The following is a 27,564-nucleotide window of genomic DNA, read 5'->3' as shown; positions in this document are numbered from 1 at the left end:
GTTGTTGTATGTCGTTCGTAGTAGCTATTTGATAGTGCTCAGTGAGTTAGTAGAGTGCCTGTGGGGACTTTGCCCTGAGGAGGGCATGCCCTGGTCTTCTGACTTCAAGTTGTGTCTGGCATGCAGCAGGCTGATGCCGATCAGTGATCCCCATGACAGTTGTCTCAAGTGTCTGTGAGAAAGCCACAGGAAAGACAGCTGTGGCGTCTGCAGAAACTTTCGCTCTCGGACCCAGAAGGAGTGAGATACTTGCTTGAGGGCCCTCCTGATGGGGGCAGCTCTTCGCCCCGTGTCAGAGCCCTCCACCATAGAACCCATGCCCAGTAAATCGGCCTCAGTGCGCCTCCGGCATCGGACTCAGCCCAGCACTGCTTCCTTTTGCTGGTGCCCAGGAAGTGTCAGAAAAAGCGGAGTCACTCAGCACGGAATGACAGAGGGTTCACAGGCAAAGGACCTGTGTCAGGCCATACACCCACTGCGGGGCTTCATGGGGATGCTGCTGAGGTCAGACCTCCCAGCCCAGCTCGGGACCCACCCCCCCACTCCAGGTAGGGAGTGAATCCATAGGCTCCCAGCCTATCGTGGGGCCTTCAGTGCCCGAAGCGGTCCCGGTGGCTATAGAGCAAAGCCGACCGGCTCTGCAGGGCCACGCCAGGTGGACGAAGCGACTCCGCCCCCGGCACCGAAGGGCAAGCCCACTGGGTTGCAACATTGACTGGCAGAGCTTCGCTGGACCACAGGCACAGGTCCCTATCACCGTGGCCCCGGACCCTGGCATTCTCACTGGTTTTCAATCCCATAAACAAAACAAATTTGTATCCTAAAAAAGGAATGGTGCTACATACTTCATGGAGACTTAATAGCACTTCCATGCCATTGTTTTAGTTTTCATTATGTCAGGAGTATTAAATAAAATCAGCAATGATAAATCCAATTTATCAGAGAACTGATGGACAGGATCCCCTGGGAGAATAACATGAGGGGGAAAGGAGTCCAGGAGAGCTGGCTGTATTTTAAAGAATCCTTATTGAGGTTACAGGGACAAACCATCCCAATGTGTAGAAAGAATAGTTAATATGGTAGGCGTCCAGCTTGGCTTAACAGTGAAATCCTTGCTGATCTTAAACACAAAAAAGAAGCTTACAAGAAGTGGAAGATTGGACAAATGACCAGGGATGAGTATAAAAATATTGCTCGGGCTTGCAGGAGTGAAATCAGGAAGGCCAAATCACACCTGGAGTTGCAGCTAGCAAGAAATGTTAAGAGTAACAAGAAGGGTTTCTTCAGGTATGTTGGCAACAAGAAGAAAGTCAAGGAAAGTGTGGACCCCTTACTGAATGAGGGAGGCAACCTAGTGACAGAGGATGTGGACAAAGCTAATGTACTCAATGCTTTTTTTTGCCTCCGTCTTCACGAACAAGGTCAGCTCCCAGACTATTGCACTGGGCAGCACAGCATGGGGAGGAGGTAACCAGCCCTCTGTGGAGAAAGAAGTGGTTCGGGACTATTTAGAAAAGCTGGACGAGCACAAGTCCATGGGGGCGGATGCGCTGCATCCGAGAGTGCTAAAGGAGTTGGCGGATGTGATTGCAGAGCCATTGGCCATTATCGTTGAAAACTCATGGCGATCGGGGGAAGTCCCGGACGACTGGAAAAAGACTAATGTAGTGCCCATCTTTAAAAAAAGGGAAGAAGAAGGATCCTGGGAACTACAGGCCAGTCAGCCTCACCTCAGTCCCTGGGAAAATCATGGAGCAGGTCAAGGAATCAATTCTGAAGCACTTAGAGGAGAGGAAAGTGATCGGGAACAGTCAGCATGGATTCACCAAGGGCAAGTCATGCCTGACTAATCTAATTGCCTTCTATGACGAGATAACTGGCTCTGTGGGTGAGGGGAAAGCAGTGGATGTGTTGTTCCTTGATTTTAGCAAAGCTTTTGACACGGTCTCCCACAGTATTCTTGCCAGCAAGTTAAAGTAGTATGGGCTGGATGAATGGACTATAAGGTGGATAGAAAGCTGGCTAGATTGTCAGGCTCAACAGGTCGTATTCAATGGCTTGATGTCTAGTTGGCAGCCGATATCAAGCGGAGTGCCCCAAGGGTCGGTCCTGGGGCCAGTTTTGTTCAATATCTTCATAAATGATCTGGAGGATGGTGTGGATTGCACCCTCAGCAAGTTTGCAGATGACACTAAACTGGGAGGAGTGGTAGATATGCTGGAGGGTAGGGATAGGATACAGAGGGACCTAGACAAATTAGAGGATTGGGCCAAAAGAAATCTGATGAGGTTCAACAAGGACAAGTGCAGAGTCCTGCACTTAGGACGGAAGAATCCCATGCTCTGCTACAGACTAGGGACCAAATGGCTAGGCAGCAGTTCTGCAGAAAAGAACCTAGGGGTTACAGTGGATGAGAAGCTGGATATGAGTCAACAGTGTACCCTTATTGCCAAGAAGTCCAATGACATTTTGGGATGTATAAGTAGGGGCATTGCCAGCAGATCGAGGGACCTGATTTTTCCCCTCTATTCGACATTGGTGAGGCCTCATCTGGAGTACTGTGTCCAGTTTTGGGCCCCACACTACAAGAAGGATGTGGAAAAATTGGAAAGCATCCAGCGGAGGGGAACAAAAATGATTAGGGGACTGAAACACATGATTTATGAGGAGAGGCTGAGGGAACTAGGATTGATTAGTCTGCGGAAGAGAAGGATGAGGGGGGATTTGATAGCTGCTTTCAACTACCTGAAAGGGGGTTCCAAAGAGGTTGGATCTAGATTGTTCTCAGTGGTAGCAGATGACAAAACAAGGAGTAATGGTCTCAAGTTGCAGTGGGGGAGGTTTAGGTTGGATGTTAGGAAAAATGTTTTCACTGGGAGGGTGGTGAAGCACTGGAATGCATTACCTAGGTAGGTGGTGGAATCTGCTTCCTTTGTGGTTTTTCAGGTCAGGCTTGACAAAGCCTTGGTTGAGATGATTTAGTTGGGGATTGGCCCTTCTTTGAGCAGGGGGTTGGACTAGATGACCTCCTGAGATCCCTTCCAACCCTGATATTATATGATTTTATGAATTAGTGCATTTTGGAAAAGATAGCCATAATAGTTAAATGTGGGGGACCTTGCTGACATGCATAGGCCCATCCCAGGATGTACCTTTTACTTTTTAACAAATTTATGGGTACAGTGAAAGTTTTGTTCACCCCAGACTAGGCAAGATTTCACTTCACTGGTGTACTGTGTGGTTTAGAGGTATCCTTGTACTCCAGGTTTAAAGAGCTAGAGCTAGATGTCTCTCTTACCTTGTGTGTTGGACTTTTTACACAAGTATTTTTCCCTCAGGAGTCCGACTTTCTTTACTTGAATAAAGCTGTGCTAATGAGATTTTGGAGTCATCGCTGCTCCTGCCAAAGAAGTTTAATATTGCACAAGAAGTTGACACGTGAACAGCCCTATGAACCAAGAAAAGACAGCTCTCTCTCAATCCAGTTACTCTAGCAACACTGTTTCTAATGACAGTTAGCTCAAATATTGAGCACAGTGAGGAGTTGGTTCATAATGGAAACATAGACCTTGGTTTTAGGGAGAAGAGCTGACCTAGTGTTCCTCCCTAATGTGAATTCAGACCTCGGCTAGTCAGCCTACCTTCCTTTATGTCTGCACCCTTGAGAGCGAAGCAGGAGTGCTTTGTTTTGTTTTTTAAAACTGGGGTAACTTTTGCTTCAACTATGGTTAACTCTTCTGTGTGCGTGTGTATTGGAGTGGAGGTGGAACGAAAAAAACAATTTCATAGAATATCATAGAATATCAGGGTTGGAAGGGACCCCTGAAGGTCATCTAGTCCAACCCCCTGCTCGAAGCAGGACCAATTCCCAGTTAAATCATCCCAGCCAGGGCTTTGTCAAGCCTGAACTTAAAAACTTCCAAGGAAGGAGATTCCACCACCTCCCTAGGCAACGCATTCCAGTGTTTCACCACCCTCTTAGTGAAAAAGTTTTTCCTAATATCCGATCTAAACCTCCCCCACTGCAACTTGAGGCCATTAGTCCTCGTTCTGTCATCTGCTACCATTGAGAACAGTCTAGAGCCATCCTCTTTGGAACCCCCTTTCAGGTAGTTGAAAGCAGCTATCAAATCCCCCCTCATTCTTCTCTTCTGCAGGCTAAACAATCCCAACTCCCTCAGCCTCTCCTCATAAGTCATGTGTTCTAGTCCCCTAATCATTTTTGTTGCCCTTCGCTGGACTCTCTCCAATTTATCCACATCCTTCTTGTAGTGTGGGGCCCAAAACTGGACACAGTACTCCAGATGAGGCCTCACCAATGTCGAATAGAGGGGGACGATCACGTCCCTCGGTCTGCTCGCTATGCCCCTACGTATACATCCCAAAATGCCATTGGCCTTCTTGGCAACAAGGGCACACTGCTGACTCATATCCAGCTTCTCGTCCACTGTCACCCCTAGGTCCTTTTCTGCAGAACTGCTGCCTAGCCATTCGGTCCCTAGTCTGTAGCGGTGCATTGGATTCTTCCGTCCTAAGTGCAGGACCCTGCACTTATCCTTATTGAACCTCATCAGATTTCTTTTGGCCCAATCCTCCAATTTGTCTAGGTCCTTCTGTATCCTATCCCTCCCCTCCAGCGTATCTACCACTCCTCCCAGTTTAGTATCGTCCGCAAATTTGCTGAGAGTGCAATCCACACCATCCTCCAGATCATTTATGAAGATATTGAACAAAACCGGCCCCAGGACCGACCCCTGGGGCACTCCACTTGACACCGGCTGCCAACTAGACATGGAGCCATTGATCACTACCCGTTGAGCCCGACAATCTAGCCAGCTTTCTACCCACCCTATAGTGCATTCATCCAGCCCATACTTCCTTAACTTGCTGACAAGAATACTGTGGGAGACCGTGTCAAAAGCTTTGCTAAAGTCAAGAAACAATACATCCACTGCTTTCCCTTCATCCACAGAACCAGTAATCTCATGATAAAAGGCGATTAGATTAGTCAGGCATGACCTTCCCTTGGTGAATCCATGCTGGCTGTTCCTGATCACTTTCCTCTCATGCAAGTACTTCAAGATTGATTCTTTGAGGACCTGCTCCATGATTTTTCCAGGGACTGAGGTGAGGCTGACTGGCCTGTAGTTCCCAGGATCCTCCTTCTTCCCTTTTTTAAAGATTGGCACTACATTAGCCTTTTTCCAGTCATCCGGGACTTCCCCGGTTCGCCACGAGTTTTCAAAGATAATGGCCAATGGCTCTGCAATCACAGCCGCCAATTCCTTCAGCACTCTCGGATGCAACTCGTCCGGCCCCATGGACTTGTGCACGTCCAGCTTTTCTAAATAGTCCCTAACCACCTCTATCTCCACAGAGGGCTGGCCATCTCTTCCCCATTTAATCAGAGGATTAAGCAATAATTTGCTTAAATACAAAAACAGTGTCCTGGATTTAAAACACAATGTTCATGTTGAAAAGTAGAATTTTTTTCTTTGTCCAAATTTCAGACTACTCTGCTACTCTTTTCCTGGATGGTACTACTTTGATTCAAATGTTGAAGATTTAAAAAAAAAAAAAGCAAAAGACTATTATCTTCCATGGTCCACTATATCGGTGGTTAGTAGGGGATGCATACCAACTGAATGATTTCACGAACAAAACAGTTCTGTTAAGATGAAAGTTTTGAGGGGTAGGAAGATTAAATTAGTTTTTGTAACTTAGGTCAAGCATGAAAAAAGAGGCATTCAAATAAGGACTTCTTGTAAAAATTTGCTCATTTACCAAAAACTTTACATGCCTTAATTTAGCAAGCCCTTAAAATTAAATCTGTTGTGTGCCTGTTTATGAAAGTGACATCTTAATTTAGAAGGAGTTCATATGAATCGCCTCTTTCGAACACACTCTTTGTTAAACGTTTAACTGAGTTGGGTGTTAGTTTTATGCTACCTTTATGGATTTTATTATTTTGACTGACTCCTGTACTATGGCCATTTTTCGTTTTATAAATAAAACATGTAATCTGGATTGTTGTTTTTTTAACGTTAGCAAAAATTAGATTTTTTTATAGGTTTATATCTCTATAGATCATATGGCTCACAGTAAAACCATTCTGAAGTCAAGATAATCTTGTATATAAGCAATGAGAACGTAATTTTCTTTAAAATAAGAATACTCTCAATATCTTTCCTACTTTGGAAATCTATTTTATAAAGATTATGCCAGTATTATAAGCTTCAGTTTTTCATTTTTGCAAAAATCCATCAGCAGAGCTTTTATTCAGATTCACAAATACCAAGATTAGCTTTGTGGACAGAGCAGACCCTGGAAATATGCAATTAACTTTATTTTCCTTTTAACACAAAATAAATAGGTTTTATTTCTGCTATATTTATCATACATACATACCATATGAATTAAGAAGTCGTGGTTAGCGTTCAGATTTAGTCATTTTCTTTTGATGAATCTTGTATTGCAAATGAGAGAGGTACTCCAGTTTAAAGCTAAGCTTTCCAGCAAAGGGAGTCTGGTTTTACCTTAATTAGAGACAGATAAAACCACATGTGCCTCGCACACATCATGAGTCCTAGATATGGCTGCAATAAAGCATAAAATGTATGGTTAATGTCATGATAGTGTCACTGTAGTTATGTTTTAGAAGGCCATCCAGTACTCTAAACCCCTATTTTCAGTCATTCATAGCTATCAGACATGAACTTTCTGGTTGAATGTTTCATGTTTAGAGCCAAATCCTAGTTCGCTCTTTGGATTCAGTGGAACTGGGGTCTGGCCTTTGAGGCTGAGCCCTGAGATTTAACCCAGGTGATTGGTTACATGTGTTTGTGTATGCAGGTGATGAGGCATGGATATATTTATGTTCCATTTTAAATATTTTTTTCCAGTATTAAGATGTCCTCATACGGTCACTTTACTCAGTCATGAAGAAAATATAATAAAGAAGTAGAAAACCTGTGGAATGCACCAGCACAGTATGTTAAGATACTTTCCAGTTAAGATTCTGTTGTATTTAAGTTATAACCTAAACAGATTTCACTCTGCCACACATCCAGCTAACTTTACTTTTCCCCTTCCCACCCTCTAAACAACTGCCCCTCAACTAACGAGGGCAGCAGGAGGAGTTCAGCTGATCTGTGGGGGTTTTAAGTGCCTGTCATTTTAAATTTTAATTAATTTTTCATTTCTTCTGATAGGCAAGGCTTGGATTCAATTCTCCTTTCGCAAGGTAGCTTTTGAAGGAGTTGGCAGTTCAGCTATTACTTCACAGATTAACTGTCATTTGTTTCATGTGTGTCAAACTTTGGAGGGTCATGGTGTTTCTTTAGGTCCTTCTAAGGCTCTTATCACCACAGTATTCAAGGGCAGGTAGCCCAGACCATCCAAAATGCTAATTGAATATTGAATATGTGATCTAATTAAGGGGTGACAGCTACATAAGTGTAATGAAAGAAGCCAAGAGCATTTGCTGTCTGAGATGAGATCAGGTTGTATAATTTTGAATGGAGGAGAATTGTTTCAGGAAGAATTGGCAACTTTGGGGAGATATCAGACTTGTTGCCGGAATGGGAAAGGATTCAGGAATCTTTGCTGGCTGGGAACGGGGTTTCAGTTAAGGGCAGATCAATTTCTCCCTCTAACAAAGGATAAAACTAAGCAATTCAGTGCTTAAAAAGTACATTAAATTTGAGAATTTATAGATATAAGAAGTTGTCGTGATAGTGTTCCCACAACAACGTTGCCTTGGTTACATTGAACAAATGAGTATGTAGTATTTTTGATGACTGTTCATTCTGTTGATTGTATTTTTGAGTTTGCATATAGTCTCCAGCCACACTATGGATATCTCTCTTGCCATTTGTAGTTATATACCAATCTGAGTGTTTCTAATACAGTTATTTTCATTATTTAGTCTTTGCTTGGATTTTCAGTCTTCAGATGCTGCCTCACATTGTGATTGAAGGCAAGGTTTTTGTGGGTAGAGTCCTGCCTGGATACAAAATTTGTATCCAAATCCAATCCACAAATATGGTCCACGGATATCCGCATCTGTGGATATAAAGCGGATATCCACAGATTTGCAGGGCTCTATTTGTGGGATACTCTGCTTGTGACACCGTAAGCAGCACAGAGTAATACAGGGAGCTGGTAGACATGGATGCTGCCATCCCGACCTTTTCTAGGATACAAGTTTAAAAAGGCTGAGGTGGGAATAGCCATGTGAATCCCAAATGTACATTCTCTACTCAAATAGCGCTAAAAAGTGATCAAAGAAGCCTGTCTCCTCTTATATCTGCTTGTATTAACTTAGATGGTTTGAAATACACCCCTTCTGTTTTTCACAAAGACTTTCCTCAGAGCAACTGTGGGAAAAGACAGGTCATAATAGGCCATCCAAATTCTAGCATAGGATTGTGACCCTGATATCAGTGTTGTGATCAGATAAAGGAAAAGCGCACACACCACCCTTCTTCTTCAGAGCAACTAACTTGGGTGAACCTGACTGTAGTAAATGTTCAGACAGATGAGAGCTTGGAGGAAATATTTCTCTTTGAAAGTCCAGAAAAGTTTCCCCTGACTTCTGGGACTTTTGTATCCTTGTGTTAGGCTGTTGCCTCAAAAAATTAGAAGCTTCGAGGAAAAAGTCTGGTTTCTAGGTCTCGCTGGTGTTTTTGAAATGTGTGTGAAACAATGTACTGTGTGTTAGTGGGTAGACCTAAGGAGAAAACAGCTCTTGTACCAACTGCTTGTCTCTGCTATTCTACTACATAGTATGGTCTTTGCTTTTGAGTAAGAATATTTTACCTGTTGTGGGAAATATTTAGGGCTATATCAGCCCTTGAGGAAAAATAGGTCAAATATATTCAATAATGTGACGGTGATCAAGTAGTTGGTTCAAATAACAGTTTATAAGTGGAGAGGGTAAAATTGTTCCCTGTGATAGTTTAAATAATCAGCAGTTTGTTGTGGATTGCTTTGTGGTTTCCTTTCATGGTAATTTGGAAAGAGAGCACAGGGCCAACATTTTAAATGTGCATGCCTATGTTTATCCTGTAAGTGGTAACTCCTCAGTTCCAATTTCAGGAAAGAAGCAAATATTTTCCTTAATTGGTAATGTGTCTAGGGTGAGACAGAAAAAAGAACTTTTGCAAGGAAGGTGGCCTTTATTTATCTGTGAGATTTTTAATTCAATTTTTGGTCTTAATATTGGCCTTTAACATGTATAGTGAAGATCTGACCTTTGCTTTGCTCTCTGCATTCACATAATGATTTTTAAAATATTCTAATATATGACTTCCATGATGCCAGATCAATAAACCAATAGTTCTGAAATGACAGAGTATTACGATATTCCTCTGTAATTTAAACATGATTAGCTGATGAAGGTTATGATCAATATGCTAGAAGAAGATAAATTAATTGATATCCTTTCAGGATGATAAGAGGCTTATTGCAGGTGGTATGTAACTAATGAAGCTGCTTCTTCATATATATATGAGCCATTTTTAATACAATATATTCTCACTAAATCATGGTTCTGCCATCATTCATTTATATGAAAAACATAAGCTGCAGACCAGTTCCTTATTAAAATTACATTCATCTGAAAAGAAATTGTATGCATACACAATATCTAAACTAAACAATATCTCTGTCTACATTATAATGTACTGGGAAAAATCATCTGCTCATTTACATAAATATTTTTTATACTATGTAAACAAGAAAGAGATTGAATACTGCTGAATTTAATTATATCAGACTTCTAATTTCTTATATCAGCCTCAACAATGGTTGCAGTAATTCCAGTTTAGTTACAGTTACTGGTGTGGGCAGAGCTAATGGACTACAGACTCCTTTGCAAGTTTTCTTCCAGAATTCCTGCAGATTCTAGGACAAAGTTCATAAAACAAGTTTCCCAGTTTCATTTAGAGAAATTAATTTAGATCTTAGCCTGATCAGCTTTCAGAGTGTGCGCAAACTGAATGGTATTTGAAATTAACTTTTGTACTAACAGACAAAAAACTTAGTTAGGGTGGCAACTGTGTACAACAAGAGCTATTACGATTAAAAACAGAAGACCCACCTGTATTTTTTCAAGTATGGAAATGAACAAATTAAGTGAAGGCAGCTAAATGTTCATGTACAGTTCATACAGTCTTTTTTTAAATAAGTGTGTGTATAAAATACTACACTGTATATTAAAAAAAATAACTTTGTCTGCCCTTATATTCTTGCCTCACCTTACCCTGTAGACCAATAATTTTGTTATATTCACCCACCCTGCCTCGTATACCATTTCGAGTCTCAATACTCATTACCTTGTCTGGGGCATAAAAATCCCTCAAACTGTGAACCAGCAAATAGATATGGCCTATAGACAATCCTCCATTTCCCACACTCTTTATCAGCAAGGCAAACCAAAACAAACATAGTCCAACCCTTTTCTGTTCAGAATGCGGCTCACCGTGGTCAAGAGACCCCCAATAAATTCCATCCTATTCCTCAGATATGGTCCAATATCACCTTTCCCCAACACATAATTCCACAATGAGGCAGGAAAAACTAATCTACTTTTTCTAACCTCCACATATGCACCGGAAATCCCATTATGCCAAACAGTATATTTTACATTCCCAGGGAGCTGCAAACCTTGAGGGTAGCCTATCCATCAAACCATAGAGGAGAGAAAGGAGTCAACATGTCTTTTAGAATGTATTGCATTTTCATTTGCAGTTTATGATTTCAAAAGTGTCTAAAACTGGTGTCATGTGTGTAACCCTGTTTGATCAATGGCAGGTGCCTGTGTGTGTGTAAGATGTGCTATTTTTACATGTGTATGTTGTTTGAATGCTTGAAGTATGACTGTACTTGAATATTTGTTTACCTTCCCTTTAACTGTTCGTTTCCTTACTTTAAAAAAGCTAGAACATTCCTCACCACACATACCTAGTAATAATCTTAATTTACACTTAATAAAGTTTGTTTGCTTTTTTTAAAAATTGCAGGGCCAGCTTAGAACATGCGTGCTCCAAAGGTTCTCACCACTCCCCAGGGTCTCTGGTTCTTTGCCCTTCAGCATTTTGTAGCACATTGTTTCCCAGGCCCCCAGCTTTCTGCCATGTGGAGCTTAGAAGTGAGCCATAGCATTCCCTTTTGTAGCTTGTATGGGTTCAGAAGGAACCCATTTTGACATGTAGGCTTCCTAAAGTGTACATGCCTGAAAAATAAAAAGCTAGTTTTCGTAAACAGTAGAGTTAGGGCCCTACCAAATTCACGGCTATGGAAAACACGTCCCGGACCGTGAAATCTGGTCTCCCTCCATGAAATCTGGTCTTTTGTGTGCTTTTACCTTATACTGTACAGATTTCACAGGGGAGACCGGGGTTTCTCAAATTGGAGGTCCTGACCCAAAAGGAAGTTGCGGGGTGTGGTCACAAGGTTATTTTAAGGGGATCACAGTATTACCACCCTTATTTATGCACTGCCTTCAGAGCTGGATGGCATGCTTCTAGACTTAGCAGTCACAACTCCGTGGACTCTTCCCTTCAGGCCAGACTTGACCTCGCAGGATCAAGGGAGGCTCATCCATCCGAACCTCTCAGGCCTACATCTGACAGCATGGCTGTTGTGTGGTTGAATCCAGAGGAGGGGACATGCTCTGAGTATGTGCAGCAGGTCTTGCTAGGTAGTAGAAAACCCTCTATCTGGGCAACCTACCTGGCCAAATGGCAACACTTCTCATGTTGGGAAGTCGAGTGAAGCCTTTCTCTGACACAGGTATCATTGCAGTCTGTCCTAGAGTTCCTCCTCCATCTAAAGCTCCAAGGCCTATCACTGTCCTCCAGAAAGGTCCATTTGGCGGCAGTTTCAGTGTTCCATCCCCCAAACCATGGCAGGTCAGTCTTTGCACAGGAAATCACAGGCAGATTCATCAAAGGGCTGGAAAGGCTCTATCCACAGGTTTGTGACCCATCCCAACTGGTTCTGCCTAGTCTCTCTGGGCCACCCATCAAGCCGTTGGCATTATGGCTGTTCTGCTACTCTCCTGGAAGGGTGCTTTCCTTGAGGTGATCACTTCAGCAAGAAGGGTTTCTGAGCTTCAGACTTTAACCTGTGAACCTCCTTATACCATCTTCTTCAAGGACGAGGTCCGGCTGTGTCCCCACCCAGCTTTTTTGCCTAAGGTGGTGTTGCAATTTCAACAGGATATCTTTCTACCAGTCTTCTGCCTGAAACCGCACAAGTCAGAAGAGAAATGGTTTCTGCATTCTCTGGACGTAAGAAGGGCCCTAGCCTTTTATATTGACAGGACAAGATTTCGCAAATCAATGCAGCTTTTTGTTGTGATAGCGGACAGGATGAAAGGCCTTCTGGTGTTGGCTCAAAGGATCTCTTCCTAAATCACCGACTGTATCCAAGCCTGCTATGAGCAAGCAGGGATCCTGCCTCCGGCCATTGTGAAGGCTCATTCCACAGGAACGCCGGCATCCTCAGGGTCACATATTCTCATACAGGGCCGCGATTTGGTTGTCGGTGCATATGTTTGCATCGCACTACGCCATCATCCCACAGGCCAGAGATGATGCCAGCTTCTGCAGAGCTGTGTTACAAGCTTGCACGTCCATGAACTCCAAGCCCACCTCCAGGGATATTGCTTGTGAGTCACCTAACACGGAGTCGACATGAGCAAGCACTTGAAGAAGAGAAAATGGTTACCTTCCTTTCGTAACTGTTCTTCAAGATGTCGCTCATGTCCATTCCGTGACCTGCCCTCTGTCCCCGCTGTCAGAGTTGATGGCAAGCAGGAACGGCGCATGCATACCTAACATGGAATGGACATGAGCAACACATCTTGAAGAACAGTTACAGAAGGTAGGTAAACGTTTTTTCACTGTGTACAGGAGCTGCTACCAATATAGGGCACTCACCTTTGGTGGTGTGAGATCACTAAAATTATTTACTAAGATACTGTTGGTAGCAGCAGCTCACTTCCAATGCCACAATGTCAGTTGTCAGTTTTCCCCTACATCGATAAGTGGCTGTTGATGCGGAAATTTTACCAGGAGGCTTTGGCATCAACTGTGACCAACCTTCTACAATCACAGGGATTATGCATAAATACAGAGAAGCCCATTTTGATTCCAATGCAGCATATAGAATTTGTAGGGGGGCGCTCTGGACTCTTTATCAGGGCCAAGGGAAATTCTAGTGCATAAAGGGACTTGGTGCTCAACTTAGACTGAGCTACAGCACGTGTCTGTTTCTCTCTCATTCTTCTGGGTCACATGGTTTCCCTGCACATGTGACCCCCTTCACAAGGCTCCATCTTCCCTGCCTGGGGGCCTGACTCAGGTCAGTTTATTCCCCAAGCAGAAATAGTATGAGCAAGCTAGTCTAGCTCCCCCAAGTATGAGAGGTTCTCTATCCTGATGGGAAAACAAGGATCAGGTCCTAGTTATTCTCCCTCCACCCTGCCCCAGCAGAGAAGACACTGATCACAGATGCTTGGCTGTTCGGCTGGGGTGCTCACCTACACAAGTGTACACCACAAGGGGCATGGTCTACACAGGAGACCAGGGTGCACATGAACCTGCTAGAACTGTGACACTCTGTGAAGCCTGCATGCATTTTCATCCCATCATTCAGTTCCTACCTATTCAAATGATGTCACACAACATGTCAACAGTGTTCTGCATCAGCTAACTGGGAGCAATAAAGCTTTGGAACTGATGTATTCCCCAACAAATCGCCCTGTTGGCAGCATACCTGCCAGGGATGAACAACACTCTGGCAGACAGCCTTGGCAGATGTTTCTCCCAGGACTGTGAATGGGAGATTCACAGTTTCATAGTAAACATGTGGGGATTCCTATCCTGGGACCTTTGGCATCCCCCAGAAACAGGAAATGTGAAATTTATTGCTGTGCAGGAACGCAGGGTTAAGATTCTGGAGAATATGCACTCCTAGTTCCCTAGTAAGGGTAACTTATTTATGCCTTCCCAGGCATTCCTCTCTTACCTCAGGTTTCAGAGTAACAGCCGTGTTAGTCTGTATTCGCAAAAAGAAAAGGAGTACTTGTGGCACCTTAGAGACTAACCAATTTATTTGAGCATAAGCTTTCATGAACTACAGCTTACTTCATCGGATGCGTAAAGTGGAAAATACAGTGCTGGAAATGGCCCACCTTGATTATCATACACATTGTAAGGAGAGTGATCACTTTAGATAAGCTGTTACCAGCAGGAGAGTGGGGTGGGGGGAGAGAAAACCTTTTGTAGTGATAAACACCCATTTTTCATGGTCTGTGTGTACAAAAACATCCTCACTTTTTTTTTTTTCATGGTCTGTGTGTATAAAAACATCCTCACTGTATTTTCCACTTTATGCATCCGATGAAGTGAGCTGTAGCTCACGAAAGCTTATGTTCAGATAAATTGGTTAGTCTCTAAGGTGCCACAAGTACTCCTTTTTCTTTTTGCTCTCTTACCTCAGGTTCTGAGGAAGTTCAGGCAGCATGGGGCACTGGTTGTGTTGCTTTGCTCCCAGATGGCCTGGGGAGCCTCCAACCATCTTCAGATGTCAGCATGGAAAATACATGGTTGGAAGCAGTTTAAAGACGGTATTAGAAAAGAGTCTACTAGGAAATGTTACACAGCCAAGTGAAAACACAATCGTCAGTTCCTGAGGACTCTGACATCCCTGTTATTTTGGAGTGTCTTTTATTCTTAAAGACCTTGGGTCTTTCAATTAGCTCATCTCGCCTGTCATCCTCTGATTGACTACTCCTGTTTTTACCCTCCTGTAACCATATGTTTTTTGAAAGGCCAGGTTAGAACTTTTCCACCTGTGAGTAGGCCCATTCTGACATGGGATTTCAATTTGGTGCTCTCAACTCTCACAAGACCTCCACTGGAACTCTTGTCTTCATGCGCCTTATCCCATTTAGCCATGAAAGTCACCATTCTAGTGACCATCACCTCAGATAGAAGGGTGGATTAACAGGGAGCTCACCATATATGCAGTCTTTCACAGGGATAAAATGGCTCTGAGACTACATCCTAAGTTTTCTCCTGAAGTGATCTTGGATTTCTGTGTGAATCAGTCAGTCAACCTACCTATCTTCTTCCCAAAACCTCATGCCATTAGTGAAGACAGAAGAGTTCACTTCTTGGGCATCCATTTAGCCATGGCGTTCTACCTACAAAGAACAAAACTATGTAAAAAATCGTCTAGACTATTTATATCTTTCTCAGAATTGATGAGACAGGAAGCAATCCCCTCCCAAAGGCTTTACAGGTGGAAGTCAGAGTGCATTCTCCTGTTATGAGTTGACAAACGCTCCTCTGCTGTGATATTATACTAGAGCACAGGCCTCCTTGCTAGCCTTGCTGCAAGTTGATCCTACTGTCAGTTGCATTCGCTTGAAGAAGAAAGCATAGTTACTTACCTTGTACATTAACTGGAGTTCTTCAAAAAATGTGGTTGCTATATATTTTCCACTATCTCTTCCCCTCTGCTTTGGATCTTGGATACAATTCATTGTAGAGAAAGAACTGGCGTGGCATACAAGGAGGAGATGGGTGCAGGCATAGAGCAATGGACACTGCTCGCAAAAAAGTCTTCTGGTCTCAGGTGCATGGAGCGCATGTGCACACACAGTTGAGTACCGACCACACATCTTGAAAAACTCAGTTATGGTACATCGTAAATAACTGCTCGTTATGTGTCTGACCTCATTTGGGTTTTTTGGAAGTTCTAAGTCTCTTTCTCACTCTCCACCTCTCCTCCCATTTTGACACAGTAGCTAGTGATCATTCCAACTGACTAACCTTTTGTAATAGTTTAAAATGAATATTTATTTAATATAGTAATGCAGGGGTTCCAAAATTTTGGTTCCTGGCCACAGGTGGTGGTTTTCAGGGAGCTGACTGGCCAACGTGGCCTAATTCTTGATCCCCAAGTTTCATTCAAGTTCGTAGGAGCTCTAGATTTTTTGCACCTATGAAAATCAGGGCAACAGTGGTTTCTCCTTTTCCTTTCCTTAATTCCAGCTGAAAAACCAAATCAATAGAAACTGTGTTTTCACTTTACTCAGAATCAATCCCCATTCTTCCCTTCCCTTCCCCATATAGGAAGAAATATTAACCTCTTCACAACATATGTGAGGTTATAGTTCATTATGGAGCAGTTTCTGTAGCTATATTCTGTAACAATTTGTCCTTTAATCCCCTCTTTCAAATGAAATAATTTAGTTACCATAGGAAATAAACAGGAAAAGGTGAAATTACATAAAATAACATGACATAGTTAGTGGTATATGGTGGCCCTTTTTTAAAACTGGTTTAATAAACAGCAGTGATACTGTGTTTTATTATGTAAATATTGTTTATACAGTGAGCATCTCATGTTTTCAAGTATTAACAGTGAATTTTTGAGAATTCTGTGCTGTTTAGGGTTGCACATATAGTAGAAATTTCCATACCCATAATCAATTAGTAACCCTGCACCAGTGTATTATAAGCATAACAAAGGTGTTTTTACCAGGATTCTTTAAGGGTTTGTCTCCACGTGATGGGTTCCTGTGTAATTGTTCCTGAATAACTCCATGTGTGGACGCTCTTGTTACAGAACAAGAGTGCCTTGTTTGTGTTTAGCAGAATGGAGTAGGGCACTCTTGTTTCAGAGTAAGAGTGTAAACTCGTGGAATTATTCAGGAATAGCTATTGCACTTTAAATTTACACCCTACCTTTGTCTGTTTACTTGCAAGTGTAGACAAGCCAAAACCATACTCAGTGCAGCTAGCATGCGCTAACATTTCCTTTGTTATAAGAACCCTTGAAGCGCTACCCATTATCAGAAATGGGTAAGAATTTCTAGTTTCCCTTATGTTTTAGATGAATGAAGCTGACTTTCAAATATCCATTGACTGAAATAAATGCAGAGGGATACAGTGATGAGCACACCACAGAAAAACAAAATAATAAAGTCTGCCAGCTTAGATGTTTTTGAAGTAATAGCTTCGATTTTAGGACCTCAGACCTTGAAGATTAGTAGTTTAGAATTGTTTCCTGCCTGTGTTCTTGTCTGTGTTCTGTACACGTTTGAATTGTGATACCTTGAAGCCTACACTTTTGCTTAATCATTTACATGATTATCTCTTTTTTTGTTTTTGTTTCAGTTGCCCAGAAGATTGTGGCGACAAGGAAGAAACAGCAGCTTTCAATAGGCCCCTGCAAATCTTTACCAAACTCTCCAAGTCACTCGTCTGTGTGTTCTGCCCAGGTTTCTGCTGTACATATCAGCCAGGTACAGAATGGAATGCTTGCATTGAAAAGAAAATGATGGAATGTCAGAGTGCATTTAAAGCCATTACTTTTTTTGCTGCTTTGTCAGCAGTTAGATTTTTCTAAAAGCTTACTGCGATCTCTAGTATAAAACAGTGTGTTCGTAATTGGCTCGACTTTGCTTTAAGTAACTGCTGTGACAAAACATTTTTATTGGGAATTGGCTTTAAAACAATTCTTGGTCATGCTGGTTATGTTCTGCAGCCTGCTGGTATGAGTGGAGGGATTGTTATAGTCACAAGATTTGCTGTTCTGCTTTTTTAATTAGCTTACAGTGCTTTGGTCATTGCCCTGGTTTAATCATACACTGAACAGTAGTTGGTACATTTCAACAGTTAACACACTTCAGTCTCAAATTTGGCACCACCATTCAATTTTATTACCCATTTCCCCAGTGCTCAATTGAAACCATACACCTTTAGTGACATTACTGTGAATGTTTGCTGAATTATTTACATTGCAGTAAATTGTTTGACGGCCAGAAAGTACGAGGTAAAAAATTAAACTGCTGCCTTCTATGCTGAAATACATTACTAATTTGCAATCAATGTTTTAATGTATACAAACTGGATACCTGCATAACATTTAATGTTCGTAACAGTCCCATACTTTGTATGCTAGTGTATCTTTCCCCAGTATCTAAATTTAATTTTCCAAAAAGTGTACATATAATCTTTCTTGTACTTACTGTGTCTGATATTTTGAAAGATCTTAAAATAGATTGTGAACATAGTGCAACATTGTCTTGCAATATTTATTATTGTAATATCTTGTTTGGTGCCATTTTGAATGAAAATTCCATTCTGTTGAAATATTTAGGAACATTAGGAATAGGCAAGTTTAATTGTTTCCTTGCTTTTTTCAGCTTAACACAACACTATTCAATGTTAATACAAGTATGAAAGGCAAGAGAAAAATAAATTAAAAATTATGAGATATTTAAGAACAGTATCATAATATTCATAATATTTCTGCAGTATTTACTGCTTCTTTGTAACTTTGTTTTTTTCTTTTTCTTTTTTCTAATCATTTTGAAAGGTGGAGAATAAATACTTCTCAAAAGGTGTATGTTTCATTGGATTCCACTCATGTCCATCCACCTAATGTGAGATTATGTGAGAGCTGCCATTGGGCTCATATTTTGAACCTTTCGAGGCCCCACAGTTGTGCCTCTGTCTCATTTTCTCTCTCTCCCTCCCACACCAGTCAGGTATCCATGTTGCCTGGTCACTTCCTCTTTTGCTGCCATTAGCAGTGTCAGATGCTGTCCTGGCTCAGTGATGGGATTCAGTTCATAAAATGTTTTCGGCCACTGTAGCCGTTGACAGAGCCTTTCGTTAATCCCCATTAATGAAATGCCATGACTAAATATTTTTCATTTTTGTTGGACACATCAGCTGTCTTTTCACCAGGATATTTTCAGACTGGTTTTTTATGGAGCTTCATTGTGTGCCTGTGACAGGACATATGTATGCTGCTCTCCTTTGCCCCAGTGTCCGCAGCTGGTGGAAGAAATGGTAAAGCAACTCCCTAATAAGAGGGAGAAGCCCTGCCACACCCCAAAGGCTGTCTGCAAGATATATAGAGAGGAGCAGGCACCTGGACCTTATTGAGGGAAGATTGTATTTGAGTGAATTTGTTTATCTAGAAAATGTCTAGGACTGGGCTTGGTAAGTATCTGGCTCAAATTCCACTGTCAAATACATTTGCAGTGCCCTTAAATTGTCCTTTGGGCTGGTTACTGAAGGTCTGGTAGCATCCTCATTGCAGCCTAGGTCTTGCAGAGTCAGTGGAGAAAAAGCCATTTCCTTGACAATACTCTGGATGTGTGGTGGTCACTGGCTGTGGCTGAAACTGGCTGGACTTTTGTGGTGTGGTGGTTTCAGGCTGTAAACTGTGACAGGTTGGCAAAGGCAACATTTTGCTTATAAACTACAAACCTTTTAGGCAAAGGACATACATTGATCTGTGGAAGTGGGCTTACCCTCCCACCCTCCAAAGAATATACTCAAACTCTACTGTCTCAATAATAGAAGATGCAGGAAACTGAATTTGTCCTGGCAAAGAATATCCCCAAATCCATGCTATCAAAAGAATTATGTATTATTTTATTCCAAATACTTCCAGGTGCTTTAAAACCCAGGAAGACTTTGTTCTATGTTAGATCTAGAGAATACATTAACTGTCTGCTAGGGAAGAATTAACAATTGAGTTGCGGGGTCACCATATTTCTTCTCGACGCTACAGAGGAAGACAACTAGCTACATGCACGCTTCTCAGATAGGAGCGTCTCAATTTCATGGTGTTGTAACATTGCTGCCAATACCGTCCTGGCCTGGCATCTGCATTGCTTGTTATGTAGTACTTAGTGATAGCAACTTACCTGCACAAGATGTCTAGTGAATACGTTGTACTATTTGAATAATCCGTCACCCTGGAATGGATACAAGGATCAACCCAGCCACTGTTGGGATGCTGGTGTCACTGTAGTTCAAAGTAAATTGTCGGACCCCACAGCTAGTCACCAGAAGACACGTGGGAGTATACAGGAGCTGTGATTGGAGTCTGGGAGCTTTGACTTGACTTGTCCTTTCTTCCCAAATACAGTATGAGAAAAAGGGATTGTCTTTGACACCAGCAGGCATTGGCAAGTATCATGTTACAAATTTTGGGTGGCTTGATGGTCATAGATGTATTGGCAGTGTCCATGGCATGTCTGTATGTGAGGCAGTCTTACTGTATCTTGGTTATTGGTAATCTCAAGGTACATGGTCAAATTACATCAAGGAGGTGGGTTGATATATGAGCTTTTTTGATTTGATCGCAGTTCAGGGACAATATTCAGTTTAGGTTTGGAATTCCAGATTCTTCAAACTCAAACTGTAGGAAAAGCAGCTGAATGGTGATTCAGTTGAGGAGCCCACGCAGAGGGTCCAACATACTTGGGGCACTCAGTTTCTCCAAGTGTAAAGTCTTTACGTAAATATCCTAGAAATCAGAGTATTTTTAGATTCACCAAGGACCTTCAGGGGCTTAGTACAATATTCTGAAAATTTGGTGGCCTGATCAAACCAGACAATCAGATTACCATGTTTCCAGTGAATAAAGGAGAACATCATACTATATATTCTGAAGCCTTTCCATTGTGCGTGTGGGCTCTGTCCCACAAGGCATTCCTGGTGGCCCCTTTCCTGCCAAGGAAGGAAAGTGTAACTGCAGATGAAGCAGCCAGGAATGGACCTGAGTGAATGGCCCCTTAACTGGGGATTAGTAGTGTATTAAATCTTTTATCACATGTAATTGACCTGAACAAACAGCTTCTAGTATCTACTAAAAGCATCAGGAAAAGATCACTTCCTGCATGCACTGGAAATGCCATCTTCATATGGAAGTAAAACTGCCTATGCCTTCCCATCAATATCTCCAGCATCAGCAGTTCCTAACCCGTCTTGGGAGAGACAAAGGTTCAGTTGATCTTATTAACCCCATGTTTGCCAACGCAAATACAGTTCTCAATCTTGTTAGAGATGGCCATAAGGAAACTCATCATCTTTTGGGGCTGGCTGAAATTGATGACTCAGAACAGGGCACTGCTCAATAGCAGAGCTGACAATTTCTCTCCCTATCCTCATGGCTCTGGGGGAGGATAATGATCCAAATAAATGGCCCTTTGGGCAGGTGTTTCAGAGCCATCTGGCTTCTTGAAGGGATCCTAAAGAAGAAGATTAAAAGTTGAAAAGGTTAGCTTTCCAGTGTGTAAAGGCCCATGTGGAAACTATTGGACAAAATTTTCATTTGTCTGAATAGCTTAAAGACAAATATCTTCATTGTTCATTTGATAATTGTTTTTGGCTGCAATGAATGTGTCAAAGTTAGACCAGTTTTTCTGTTGGGTTTGTACAGAACGTGAGGCACTTCATTAACCACCCACAGCAGTAGGGTCATTTAAGTCTTAACCAGTCTGATCTTGAGCCACTGTTGGCTCAGATTTATTATGCGGAAGGTTATCTTCCAGATGCATGACTTCATTATATGGTATGAGACTTCAGTGACACACATCTTATATTCTGTGAAGAATAGCCATTCATACAGATGTGTCCTAAATTCCTTCCATAGCTGGTGGTTGCAGTACACTTCAATGAACCTGTTGTCCTTGCAGATATTTATCTTATGCCTGCATGCTCATCCCAGCAAGTTACTACTCCACAATCTTGATGTGAAAAGGTCCCTAGGTTTTATCTGGAGCAAACAGGAGGCCTTAAAATGCCACCCAGCTTTTTGATTCATTTGACAATGCATTAGGTTTCAATGTTACCAAGCATATCTTTTCAAAGTATATCTGATTGTATTTTTTATTGTTACTGTCTGGGAGGCCTGCAGCTTGAAAATCATGTCAAGGCTCATTCCATTCTGGGCAAGTCAGCTTTACCTAGTAACCTCTGAACTAAGTAGCCACACAGGCTTACACTTACTTCCCAAGTGTTTTCTTAGAATCTAGGCAAGAATCCAGGGTTAAATTATCAGTGTTGGAGCCCAAGCTCCAACTCTGTCTGGAGTTCTGTTCGCTATGTCCTTATTCTATTGAAATGAGTCCATCTTTTGTACTTTCTAGATGATACTGTAATCTTATCATTGCTGCTTATGTTGTAATTTAGTCCTCATAAATTTAAAGAAAAATTTCACTGCTTTCATACTTCAAGGTATTTCATTGTGGTTGGGGTTTTTTTTTGTGCTGATTACAGATTATTTTAGCTTTTGTTCTGTTTTATTTGAAAGTCCTCCTTTGTGACTTTGTCTGCAAGAGAGAAAATCCAACGGGATTAGTTATCTTTGAAGAAAAGAAATTACCTATAGTTCTTGTTGTCTGAAGAAGCATATCTCCATGGAGTAGCACTCACTCAGCTCCATTTAGAAACGCCTCTGCTTAGTTGGGTGGTTTCTATAACATTTTGTTATATATAAATTTTACATTTCAGATTTTTTGGATGGATTGCTGCTCATTTTTGAAAGAATTGACTTTAGTATGCAAGGCTCAGTGTAGGAACATGAGTGGGGTGAGCATAAAACGCGTCTCTGGAGGTCTCTAAACTTAACTTGGAATCCGTACCTGCTCTCTGGCTGAAAGCAAGACCTTAGAGTGTTTCTGCATATAACCAGGGGCGAAGGTGGCTCCAAGTGTCTACCAAACTTGAAGTGGGAAAATCAAGCTTTTATTTTTAATATGTCTTGAAAAATGTATTGCTTTACAATATACTGAAACAAGTTTTTAAACGAATTTGTCACATTGTGGAAGATGAAAATGTATCTACCTTAGCAGCAGAAACATCATATTTTTCTCTGAGGTGAAAGGAAATGGCATTTTTTAAAAAAAGTTTAACAGTGCTATCAAGTGCTCCTAGGATAGGTATCACTAATTTGGTAAGCCAAGACACCTTTCTTCCATTTGAGGGTTAAGTAGATAATGCTGTGAATTGGAGGTTGCTTAAAAGCAGCATAACACTGTTAAAACTAACTTTAATCATTGCAGACCAGTAATGGAGGAGGGAGCTTAAGTGATTATTCCTCCTCTGTTCCATCAACTCCAAGCACCAGTCAGAAGGAGCTACGGATTGATGTTCCTCCCACTGCCAACACTCCAACACCCGTTCGTAAACAGTCCAAGCGCCGCTCCAACCTCTTCACGGTGAGTGACCCAGAGAAGAAAATGTTGCTGTTTAAGTTTGACGACTGACTAAACTTAGATCCTGCTAAGCCAAGCTAGTCTAGTCTAAATAGATGTGCCAGGAAGGTTCTGCTAGTTTCAAGGCAAAAGTCTGAAGATTTTTTAGGTTTTCCTTTATGTTGGAAAACTCATCTAGACACAGTGACGTTTCCTAGCATGGTCCAGGTATTTCACTGTTATGAAACTGATCATTTACTAGTGGAACAATTTCTGTTCAGGATATTCTGAAGCTTCTGCAATATGTTATAAAGCCCTAGCAGGTTAAACATTCCATATCATAGATACATGACTTTGATTCCCAGGTGTCTCTGTTCAAGCCTAAATTCTCCAGTTTTGTCACCTTCTGAGTTAGCAATGAGAATTCTGGACCTCTGGTCCAAAACAACTGATCAGGAAAAAAAAAACTACTGATTTCAACCGTGGAAGCATCCAGTATATATTGAGAGAGAATTCTGAGTTGGGGTCTCTGCAAGGTAAGTTATACATGGTACCAGAAAACTAAACTGTTCCATACTGGCTTAAAAATACAATATCTCAATTCATGTTTCTTCATCACATTCTTTTAATTCTGGGAGAGATCCTAATTATGTGTATTTTCTTCTGAAGCATCTGACATTGGCCACTGTAGGAGACAGGATAGTGGAGTAGGTGGAACATTAATCAGATCTAGTATGGCAGTTCCTATGTTCCTGCATAAGTATTTAGGGAAATGTAAATAATTGAAGAATTTTAATGTGTTTAGTATTGTGGTTGTGATAGGAGTATTCCATTGTGTGCCATTTTTCTAAGACAAATACAATTGAGGTTTTGTACTTAGTTTTGAAACTCTATTCTGACAGGTTTCAGAGTAGCAGCCATGTGAGTCTGTATCCGCAAAAAGAAAAGGAGTACTTGTGGCATCTTAGAGACTAACAAATTTATTTGAGCATAAGCTTTTGTGAGCTACAGCAGCCGATGAAGTGATCTGTAGCTCACGAAAGCTTATGCTCAAATAAATTGGTTAGTCTCTAAGGTGCCACAAGTACTCCTTTTTCTTTATTCTGACAGGGTTATAACAGAGTTGATTTCTGTCCACACACACATTCTTTTCTCATCACAGCCATGTGTCGGTCAAGTTCTACCTCACTGTGTTTGTGTCTCTGCCGTCTGGGAAGAAGTCCCATACTGCCTCATCAAGGGACAGAGTGCCTGAGGAACATACACAGAGCACCACTACGCTGGCTGGCAGGAAGGAGGGACCAGACTGGTTGCACGTACAGCTAGGGGGGGGTCTTCAGAAAAACAGTATGCTGAAATATTTATAAGAAGACAGCCATGTGCCAGCCTAGACCTTTGATGAGTGCAAAACACTGTTACCTGCCATGGTTACAGAGTATAAACCATATTGGACACAAATCATGTGTAGTACCAACCTGTTACACAATCTGTTTAAAGTTGTAATATAGACAGGCCTTAGAACATCATACAAGTAGTTAAAGTTACAATGGATTAATATCTAGATATGAAAAAAGCATTTTAAAAAATAATGGTATCTGAAAGCTTGTCAGAATTGTGCTCTGACCTTTTATAAAGTGGTCTGTTTTGATTTTTAAATTTAGATCTTGTGAATTATTAACTCCACTAGATGTCAGTGTCATCCTAGGAACTGAATGCAGGATAATAAATTTGAAAGTACTCCACAATTGAAAACTGTTACAGCTCCATTTAGAAAAGCCTGCCAGCTTGCTCTTGTCCTAAATATGAATAGGATACAGGGGGGATGGTTATATGTATAGTAGTTGTGATATAGAAAACCAAGGATGGCCTAAACTGGAATAGGCAGAAGAGATGCGTAAATGTTTTTTTATGCATTTCCTATCTTAAAGGAGAGAGTTATAAAAGAACATGTAAAGTAACCTCTGTCTGCTATAAGCCAACTGACTAAAAATCTGTTTGCCAAAAAAAAGTATTTTAAAGTTTAAAATCTTTTATTAAAAAAAGATAAATATTTTGTAGTCATAATAAACAAAACCCTCCGTTTTCATTGATAAAACCCCTGTATTAACTATTACACTACTGATATTGAATAATACTTAATATTGTTTAACTATTGGCCCTGCATAAACCTTTATTTTGGAGGGAAAACCCCTCTTATAATCATGAAAGTTCATTGCTGTCCAGTAATAGGTAATTGGCATAAAAGTTTGTATAAATAATCTTAAAACCAAGTTTTAGACACCTTTTAAAGTGATCTACTTGTGTGACACATGGAAGGTAATTTAATTATGTAGTGCTATATACTACAGTTTTTACAAAAACTTTGTGTAAAAGCATGGATCCATGCGGGAGGGATAGCTCGGTGGTTTGAGCATTGGCCTGCTAAACCCAGGGTTCTGAGTTCAATCCTTGAGGGGGGCCATTTAGGGATCTGGGGCAAAAAATGGGGATTGGTCCTGCTTTGAGCAGGGGGTTGGACTAGATGACCTCCTGAGGTCCCTTCCAACCCTGGTATTCTATGATTCTATGAATTAATGCCAACTATCTAGCCACTTGGAATAATATTATTGAGTGAATAGATGGCAGATACTTTTCCATTAGTACTGTGGTGAGGAACAGGGATTCAGTTCTCACTGCAGTTTTATAACATAAGAAAATTCTGACTTAGTTACAGTTTTGGAAGGTTTTTTTGGCAGGGGGCAAGGGTTTAGTTGGATGGATCTTAGTTATATCAGTTTGACTAAACTTGACACTGGTTGTCAGACAGGATATGTTCTCCTCCTTCCCCCCCTCGCCCCCCGCACAGTTTTCAGTTAGCATTGGAGGGGAAGGGAACCCTTCTACCAAATGGTTTTAAATGATAAATGGATGAAGTGACCTCATGCCTATTTATGAGTTTAGAGTGAGGATGGGTTTGAAGAATTTAAAAAATAATCAAGTTACAGTATTGCAGGGAGGGATAGCTCAGTGGTTTGAGCATTGGCCTGCTAAACCCTGGGTTGTGAGTTCAATCCTTGAGGGGGCCATTTAGGGATCTGGGGCAAAAATTGGGGATTGGTCCTGCTTTGAGCAGGGGGTTGGAGTAGATGACCTCCTGAAGTCCCTTCCAACCCTTATATTCTATGATTCTATTGTATATGCAGCAACTGGTCTTCTCACTCTTCGCTATACATCAACTTTTGAAATCAGAGTTGTTGCAGTGTTTATATTTTCCATTGACAGCATAACGGATCAATGAATGCATCATTTCTGCAAGTGTCTTGTATCTTGAATTTCATCCACTAATAGTAAATACATCTGTTTGTAGCTCTCATATTAGGATTTAAGATGTGCATAGGTTTTCTGCCTATGGTGTACTTCAACCTATATGACTAATACTACCCCTATCCAAAACCTGGCTTTGGATAGTAACTATTTCTCTGATTACAAACCTGATCTGAATGAGCCTCCAGCCAATGGAATGTCAGTAGAAGCATCTGGTTTCTCATATGAACTTAACGATCAGTTATATCATTATTATATAATGATATTATATATCATTATTATATAATGCACAATTTTAAGAGTGACTCTATAGTGATTCTAAATTAAAATCGCTACCTCTTCAGCACTGAAGTGGCACTTAAAGATTAGTACGTGAAGCCATTGTCCTACCTAGACCTCTTTCTCATTATTACTGATATTCTGGTAATACCCGGACTTCCTAATCAGGGTTGGGTCTGCATTGTCGAAGGTGCTGTACACATACATAATAAAACACTTTCTGCACCAAAGAAAGTATATTCTGAATAACTGATTGTGAAAGGATAGTAAGTTTAGATATTAGGGTTCGCTGTAGTTCTGTCCAGGCTGTGTCTGATCCAAAGTAGCAATGGACCACATAGAATGCCAGTGCAAGGTGGTGTTTGTTTAATCATTATTTTGGTGTTATATTTTTATATCGGGGGTAGCTGTATTAGTCTGTCTCTACAAAAACAACAAGGGTCCAGTGGCACCTTAAAGACTAACAGATTTATTTGGGCATAAGCTTTCATGGGTAAAAAAACCACTTCTTTAAATGCATGGAGTGAAAATTACAGATGCTAAATGTTAAATATTAGATGTTAAATATGCCTGCATCTGTAATTTTCACTCCATGCATCTGAAGAAGTGGGAATTTTACCCACAAAAGCTTGTGCCCAAATAAATCTTAGTCTTTAAGGTACCACCGGACTCCTCGTTATATTTTTGTACTTCCTTAATGAAATGTTAGTAGAACTACTAAGGAAAGAGTAGTTAAACTATTAAACATAGAGAATTCGTTATGAATGCTGCCATTGCGTTGTCAACTTCTGTTTCTGTATACTGCAGCATATAAAACGTATCACTGTTTAGGGATCTCGGTACCGCATTGGCACAATTTGATGAGTTAAAGAACCATTTCCAAATTGAAATCTGCATTTGTCTGAAAATTTTGTGTTTACCATAGTTAAAAATAATAGCTAAGTTTATTATAACTAGCT

The 27,564-nt window shown here is 41.1% G+C and overlaps 1 protein-coding gene across 3 annotated transcripts in view; it reads left to right on the top strand.

The window, feature by feature from the left end:
• The window catches only part of AGAP1 (ArfGAP with GTPase domain, ankyrin repeat and PH domain 1), a 696,795-nt gene that overhangs the window by 344,913 nt on the left and 324,318 nt on the right, over nucleotides 1-27,564 (top strand). For all 3 annotated transcript variants that reach the window (XM_077830624.1, XM_077830625.1, XM_077830627.1), the window contains exons 7-8: nucleotides 17,199-17,326; nucleotides 22,892-23,047. In XM_077830624.1, coding sequence (XP_077686750.1) covers nucleotides 17,199-17,326; nucleotides 22,892-23,047 — 284 coding nt within the window. The remainder of the gene's footprint in view (nucleotides 1-17,198; nucleotides 17,327-22,891; nucleotides 23,048-27,564) is intronic.

Source organism: Eretmochelys imbricata, chromosome 11, assembly GCF_965152235.1.
Source record: "Eretmochelys imbricata isolate rEreImb1 chromosome 11, rEreImb1.hap1, whole genome shotgun sequence".
Classification (NCBI taxonomy): domain Eukaryota; kingdom Metazoa; phylum Chordata; order Testudines; family Cheloniidae; genus Eretmochelys; species Eretmochelys imbricata.
Note: the sequence above shows the minus strand (reverse complement) of the source record. Positions and strands in the feature narration are given on the sequence as shown.